At 37.9% G+C, this 7985-nt stretch overlaps 1 protein-coding gene across 13 annotated transcripts in view; it reads left to right on the forward strand.

The window, feature by feature from the left end:
- esrrga (estrogen-related receptor gamma a) overlaps positions 1-5024 on the forward strand; it is a 193358-nt gene extending 188334 nt beyond the window's left edge. For 12 of the 13 annotated variants that reach the window (XM_067988892.1, XM_067988898.1, XM_067988902.1 and 9 more), the window contains one exon: positions 1995-5024. In XM_067988892.1, the coding sequence (XP_067844993.1) occupies positions 1995-2239 (245 nt within the window). In that variant the 3' untranslated portion in view covers positions 2240-5024. The remainder of the gene's footprint in view (positions 1-1994) is intronic. The other variant, XM_067988903.1, reaches the window with a different exon arrangement.
- The last annotated feature ends 2961 nt before the right edge of the window (positions 5025-7985 follow it).

Here is a 7985-nt window from a genome sequence, read left to right on the forward strand (position 1 = left end):
ATTTAAAGTGCAGAAGCAACTGGGAATGAATCATGAATAAAATCGTTTGTGCTTTGTTGTTTTTTCCCTTCTCCCCAATGCTTTATCGCGGTCTTTAGGCACTTTAGCATTTGCATAAAGTTCATGATAGATCACTCTTTAATAACATGCTGATCGTTAGCTACCTGTGTGTCAATAACAGCTCTGATGTTGTGTACCGTTGACAATCATGCCATGTCCCTCCGTTTCCCTCTGCCTTCTTTTGTTTTGACCTAATCTTTGAACTTTATCTTGGTTGCCGGCCAGTAGTTTTCTCTTTAATTACAAGAAGGAAACTGTCAATAAAATCTGTTAAATGGAATGCAATGAGTAGCTGAATGGGAGGACAGCCATTTGTTCAAATTCTACAGCATTCAAGGTATTGACAGTTTGTTTTCTGAGGCCATATGTGCTGATCAATCTCAGGCTGGGCTCAGCCACGCTGAAAAATGAAAAACCAGATTGCTTTTGCTTATTTTCGGATGACAGCTCTTGATTTGGTGGGTCCGAGATGAACCTTCTGCCAAATTGTACCCCAGAGAACCAAAGCGTGACTGTTTTGAAAATTATTTTTTAATTGATTTTGTAATTAACAGTTCATCTCATATATTGATGTGCAAATTCCCAGATTGATGGGAGGGAAATTGTTTCAACAAAAAAGTTGCACTTTTTCTATTTGTCTCAGCAACTGTTGTTGGCACTTCCCTGCTTTGATGAGGGAACAAGAGTAAGAAAGGAGCAGTAGCCCATCAGCTGTCAATGACATTTCTAAACTCAGCAATTTCAAACAACAAACCCACTACTTTCTTCTACTTTACTAGATTGGTTTGGAAACTTTCCCTTTGCTTCCGATTTGATTTTCTCTGGAAATGATGTATATTTGCATATTGTCTATTTTACATGCCAGACTAAAATGCTATTTAAGTGTCATCAGATGGGACTTAAGCAGCTTCAAAATAAGCTGAACAATAGTGGATGAGACTTGTGTTCCTCCTGGATTTTAGTATTTCAGGAACTGTAAAGCTAAAGTTATAAGTCCTATCCTGGCGTGCTGCAAATACACCATGACACACGATTACAATTTTTTAAAAAATTGCAAGAAGATTAAGCATACCAATATTTTATAAGCTACAGAGTTTAGAAAATGCTGGTAGTTTCATTGACGGCAAAACTTTCAACTCCAGGTCTGCTTGCAGCATTTTCACCAGTGATTCTTGGTGCTGTGAAGTGTGTTCTTTAAAATGAGCAGATATACATATAAAAATAAATGGAGAAAAAAAACAGTCTCACCAAAATAAATAAAATATTTAAGGAATTGGAAACCAATACAGAACTTAATTACCCATTGAGTGTCCCATTACGGGAGAAATAAGAAAGCAAAGCGTAATATAAACAGAAGTACGCTTGAAATTCGGATAAAAAGCCATTTTTCCGCCACTTCACTGAAAGCCGTTCCTTTTAGAATGTTCTTTTCAACTCCAATTATTACATTAAATTTATTTTGACATTTTATTGTGAAACGCTCATTGATTAGAAATAGCAGCGTTGCCTCCACTAACTGCTGTCTATTTGGAGTTTTCCTGTAAGTTTCTCCATATCATTGATATAGGAAAGCAAGGTAGAGGGGAATTAACAGAACTTAAATGACAAAAAATACAGTCCTAAATACTTTGCTTATTTTATGAAATTACAACACAGGCAGTTGTTAGGTGGTTAAAATCCACTGAACACAATCCTGATATTAGGCGAATTTTCAAGTGAAACAGCTAAGTAATGTTCCTTTATTTGAAGGTTGGGAATGTTTTGTTTAAACTTGCAGTTGAGTGTGTTTCAGTTGATCAATATTTTAAGCATGATTGAAGCATTAAGGATACTTGAACCATAAGATAAAGTTTTTAAAATGCCACGTGTACTCTTTTTTTCTTTAATTACAGTAGTGTTAACAGAACTTTCATGTTGGTCTTACTGTTTTGTAGATTCAATGCACATAGAAGATGTTGAGGCTGTTCAGAAGCTGCAAGATGTCTTGCATGAGGCCCTGCAGGACTATGAGGCTGGGCAGCATGGGGAAGACCCACGCCGTGCTGGTAAGCTACTGATGACTCTCCCTCTTCTCCGGCAGACCTCTACCAAAGCTGTGCAGCATTTCTACAACATCAAACTGGAAGGCAAGGTTCCCATGCATAAACTATTCTTGGAAATGCTGGAGGCCAAGGTCTGACTAGAGGAACCTAGGCCTTCCCATGAAAACACACAGAATGGGTTAGGCCACAGCAAAGGGAAGAAACGTAGGAATTGAACCAGACAAAAGTTAACTGTAGTGTTTAATTGAAAAAAACTGCACTGATATTTAGCAGTATGACTGTGAAGCAGCTTTCAACTTCTCATTCTTCTAGGATTTTTTCATGCAGATTTTGCTGTTGAACTTTTTAATGAGGTCTCTGAATGAAGAGAGAGAAGGAAGCCAGCCCTGCCAAAGGATGGGAATCCATAATATGGATGCCACTGAACTAATAATAAGAGAAATATCCCCATCAACAAAGGATTCAGACTGACAACTGTTTTACCTAACAGTACAGCGCATTGACTGAATGCAGTATTAGGTTCCATATGAACAGTCTGTGATTAGGCAACGGAGCAGCGTTGCATTGGCTGCTTCTTCTCATTGCATTTTTTCCACCTTAGATCAGTTACAGCCATTTAATTCCTTAAATTGTTTTCAAGTCTTCCAGATATTTCTTAGGTTAGGAACTATGTCTATTTCAGGGAATAGTAAGCTTTACTCAGTCATGCAATACTGAAAATACTGCATTTATTTGCTGGCTGGAAAAACGATGGACAGTTACGAAGAACAAACAAAACTTTTTTTAAAACCTTTGTTGTTGATGTTGTTTATGGGTTTTTTGTACCAGCTTTACCACTACAGCCATTTTATTAATCTGTGAATTTATCTTAAGCAATAGTGAATGAGAAGGTGCATACTTTTTATGGATGCAATTTATGTTGAGTGCCAGTTCAGTCAAAATCCTCAACTTCTTTAACACAAGGTAATACATAGCTTCAAGTTCATTATTGCAATTAGATTACACCTTTATTGATAGACTAGTCAATCTGACAATTGAATCCAATGCAACAAGATTATACACTTGCTTGCCCCAGCATACTTTTGAAATATGGTACTAATGTAAAATAATGTATTTTACAGGCATATTTATTAACCATTCAAAACATGACTGTTAAGGTGTAAATTTGATTTAGCAACTAATCAGTTGTTTTTCCTCCCCCTTAAAGGCTACATTTGCTACATTTTAAAAACAAATGAAGGCGCTAACCTGTACCAAGTACTCAAATGTCAGTATTAGTAGCTGCTCCCTGTTGTACCATGTGACATCCTCTTCTGTGTACACATATGTAATCAAAGATTGTGAGCCTAACCTGAGGTCATGTATTGGAAACAAAAAAAAATGTTGTAGTTCAGCTTGCAATGTTTCATGTTTGCTGTGTTCTTCTAATTTTAGTTGAATTCAAAGACTGTTGTCTTGTTCTTATTGTGGTGTTAGATTCTTGTGATTGTACGCATTAGACACAGGGTAGAATTAGAGACAGTAATGGATGTAAAATTCCTCAGGAGATAGTGTATTCTATTCCTTACTGGTGATAAGATTGCTCCTATTAATAATAAGAACAAATAGTTTAAGAATCAGAACAAATATCTCTTCCAACAATACACATTTAAATCATTAATTTAAAAAGGGATATTTTGTGTAACAGTTTATTGTAGAATAACAATGTATATCTTAGAAAAGAATTTGAATATTTCCAAACAATAGGTAAATGTCTAATTTTTAAATGCTGTAAATATAGCTATGTTCAAACATCTCAAATGGTTGTTAAAACCAGCTTTGTGTCGTTACAAGTTTTTGGTGCATACAAGTTTCCCAAACTACTGCTACATTGTGTGCTTTGAACAAAAAAAAAGAAAAAGACAAAAAGGTTGACGGTATGCATCAACCTTGTGCTATAAATACTGTGTATCATTAGCCGTACGAGACTATATAGTAGATTGTGGTTTCTCAGTAGAGAATTGACTGTACTGTGATTCTAGACTTTATTCATCATTAGCAGCTCATTCAGGTGGTCAATAACTTGAAGTTTATAGCTGTAATAGGGAACTAAGAAGCTGGCACGACCCTTAAAAAAAAATCCAACTCCTGGGAGTAAGGTGCTGATTTTGAGTAATAGGAGCTTAGCTCTGTGGAGTGCAAGGGAAGGATTTAAGATTTATTTTGTGCATGCTTATGGTTAGAACCAGCAGCAAAGTCTCATTTACCAGTACTCAGAAGAGCAGCAAAATGAGATGGTTAAAATGAAGGTTCTATGTTTTAAGCTGTATCTATTTTTTCTTTTTTTTTCTTTACAATTATCTTTTTTTCTGCTTAATTATGGCAATATGATTGTGTGACTCCTCACAGTTGCACTTGCATTTCAATCAGAACAAATATTTATTCCACTATTTGCATTTTAAAAAAAGACAAGTTTCAAAGTAATATGAAAAAAATTATAACAGCTATTTTTCTTATATAGAAGAGAATGTTGGGTGTTGGTGGTTGTATTTAAATTATTTATGCATCTGTGTTTACCTGCCTACAAACGATTTATGGCAGTCTTACATGCAAAGTTTAAAAGCAGAAAAAAAAAGTTTTAAAAAAGCTACAAATACCAGGAGTTGAAGTTTAACCTGTAGTGAAAAACCATGTCTGTAGGTCTAGGCAAGCTTTGTGCTTCACATCTGTAAACAATCAACTGTATATTTTTGTGACGTGTATCATACTGTGTGCTCTGACAAATGTCCATTTGTGTAAATGTATTTATTTTATATTGTATATATTGTTAATGCAAAAGGAGACAATGATTCTGTAACTTTAATCAGTTCCAATGTGTACTCTAATTATGCCTTTCAGGATGATGGTAGAGCAATATTAAACAAGCTTCCACTTTTACATGCTCGAGTTTGTAGAATGTGTATTTTTTGGAAGAGCAGAGCTCAACAAAATTGAAATAATTTAGTTTTTATAGTCTCATGATAATGGGACCTCAACACATCCAATAATGGGATTCACTGATTCTACTTGTGCAAGTTCACTAACTGTGGCCAGATTTTGTTTAAAACTCATCTTTGATTCTAATATCTAGCTTTGCTATCGCTACAACCTACATTTCACCGCAAAACTACAGTTATGCTTTGACATAGAGATGCAAAACTTTAGAGGACTAATGTTGCGTGTTACAGGGAGAGGAGTTTACAGTTCCCTTCCCCACCTGAGCTGCTGACCTTAACCAGATATCGGTCTGTATTCTCAATCCCAATGATATGCTGCCCAAGGTACTGAGATGGGGAGAAAAGGCCAAAATAAAAATGATCTGATACGCTCACAAAGTTATTACAAAAGAGGTGTTAATTCTAGTTAGGAAATATAAGAATCAGTGTCAGATCTTTTATTGTTTTTGCTGGCAGTGTAACTTACCAATAGCTTTTTATCGTCCCCAACACTGTGACATTTTATAAAAATGTTCCACTCTACCAGGAGCTCGCTGATTGAGCTTTACTGCATTCTGATTAAAACACAAAGCAACAATGGCATTTTAATTAGTGTAAACAGTTCTACTTTTCTATATTCTCAAAAGATTTTGTAACCCAAAGAGTGTGCTGCAGTTAACAGGGCAGAACCAGGGATTTCTAAATGAGCAGTGTGTGGTGGGGCGCAAAGACGTACTTAATGAGGGCTAATAAATACAGAGTCATTTTTGATCTCTCAGATTCTGGGTGTGGGGAAATAATATTTAGCAGAGGATATTGTCCCATCTACGTTCCACAAACCCAACTTCCACCCTGGTCTGAAATTGTGTATAAAGAGAGAGAGACAAACGGATGGACTGATTGATCTTAAAACTGACTGAATATCCTGTGGCTAAATTGAAATCAGTGCTTCAAAAATTAAGTCCGTGCATAAATGCTGAAACCTTTATGACTGATTTCTGTTTGATTTGTGAGGTTTGTTCCACTACACCTTAGGGCTAAAAAAACAGGATAATATTTAGGCCCTGAAATTCCTGGGGCCAGAGAGGGAGGAAAGCCTAATTTCTGCCTGGGGAGAGCTTGGAATCTGGGGCAGAACCTGGTTATGCTGAGTTCCTGGCCTTTTAAATTTTGGTGGGGAGGGCATAGATGAATCCTCCATCCATCCCCTCTACATCAAGGCTTATTAGAGGGATTGCCCAGGCTCCCCTGGGAAATGTCACCATTTATGCACCTAAAAGGCCTCATCAGCTGGCATGAGTCCCTTTGAGGCCTTCTGGAAGTCTCAAACCTCTTCTAGGCTAAGGTAATTGATCTTGGAAGGGATCAATCACCTTGTTTAGAAGTTTAATGGCTCCTTTTAGAGCCAAAGACTTGAAAAAAATTCCTTTTGTCTTTGGCCCTGATGGGTCTGGCAGGACATCAGGCAGAGCTACCTAACAAGGATGGAATAGGGTGGGCGACACTGATGTGTCCTTGAAGATGCCAGCAGCCCACCCCAAGTATGAAAATGACCCCATCCCTTGGATTTGGGGTGGCACTCAACAATGAGCATTCCCCTGGAAGTTTGGGGCCTTTGATTTTACATTGTTTCTCTATAATGAGGGTATTTATTCCATTCAGTTACTTGACAAATCTTCTACTTCCCTTTCAAAGATTCACTCTTTTCCCCCCACCCACTATATATTTTTCTCTTCATTAATTTTAGTGGAAAAATAAAATGAATATAAAGCAGTTTAATTTTTGCTAAAATTTGTAAATAAAGGAAAATATGCCCCCAGATGGTTTATTTCCATCATTATGTCGTATACATGGTCCTGTCCTTGTCCTTCCCTCCTACTTTTCCCCAAGATGGCATGATGCCCTGCTGCAGTTCTCCGCGTAGGAGACGAGCCAGGATCTGTCAAAACTACATTGAGTTTGTATATAAATTTGAATTCCACCTTGCGCCTGTTAGGAGTCTTGGCACTACTGTTGGGGGTAATAGGTTGCTATGCAGTTCATAATTATTATGAACTAATAAGATCTAGATGAAGCATTCTACTGCTAATGATCTGACAGAACGTTAGAAAATTCACTAGCAGAAGGCTGTTGAGTTAACTGTCTCTCTGAAGTCAGAACTCCACCTTATTGCAAGTTTTAATCTGCCTGCCAATTCACTTGGAAGCAAAGAGTTAGAGTAAATCACGTTCATTAGATTGGAGAAGGATTGGAAGTACCGTACCCCAGGAATCAGTGCTGGGTCCACCTTTACTCTCGGTATATATAGATGATTTGGACTTAGGTATAGGGCACACAATCTAAAATTTGCTAATTACGCAAATGAACATGGTTTGGCAAACAGTCAGAAGGACAGTAAAAAAAAATCTCCAGAAAGACATAGGTAGGTTATCAGAATGGATAGAAGGTGGCAGATGCAATTTGTTGTGGATAAGTGTGAGGTAATGCATTTTGGAAGAATGAAATGTCCATGAAGGGTATGTTTGAACAGAGAGACCCCGATTTTAATGGGAGTGCAGGAGCAGTGCGGGCGAGCCCTGAAGGGCGGTGAACCTGTAAGCGAGAGTGTCATAGAGACTCAGCCAATTTTAACAGCTGGGCCGCATTTGCATGCCACTTGCTGACTTCCCGACCAAAACGGCCAAGAAGTCGGCAAGAAGCAACTGCCTGGCCAGCAAAATCGTGCCTGTCGAAGGCAGCCGCCAGGGACCAGAGGGAACGGTGCCCAACACTATGATAAGTGGATTAGGCGGGGGGGGGGGGTGGGGGGGGTGGTCACAGTCAGGGGTGGGGAAGTACGGAGCTTGGGAGGCCTAATTCAAACTTCAATGGAAAGGAAAATTAGGCGAGGTGTATACCAGGCAACTAATTCACAACCGCCAATTTTCCA

This window comes from Heptranchias perlo, chromosome 8 (assembly GCF_035084215.1).
Source record: "Heptranchias perlo isolate sHepPer1 chromosome 8, sHepPer1.hap1, whole genome shotgun sequence".
Classification (NCBI taxonomy): domain Eukaryota; kingdom Metazoa; phylum Chordata; class Chondrichthyes; order Hexanchiformes; family Hexanchidae; genus Heptranchias; species Heptranchias perlo.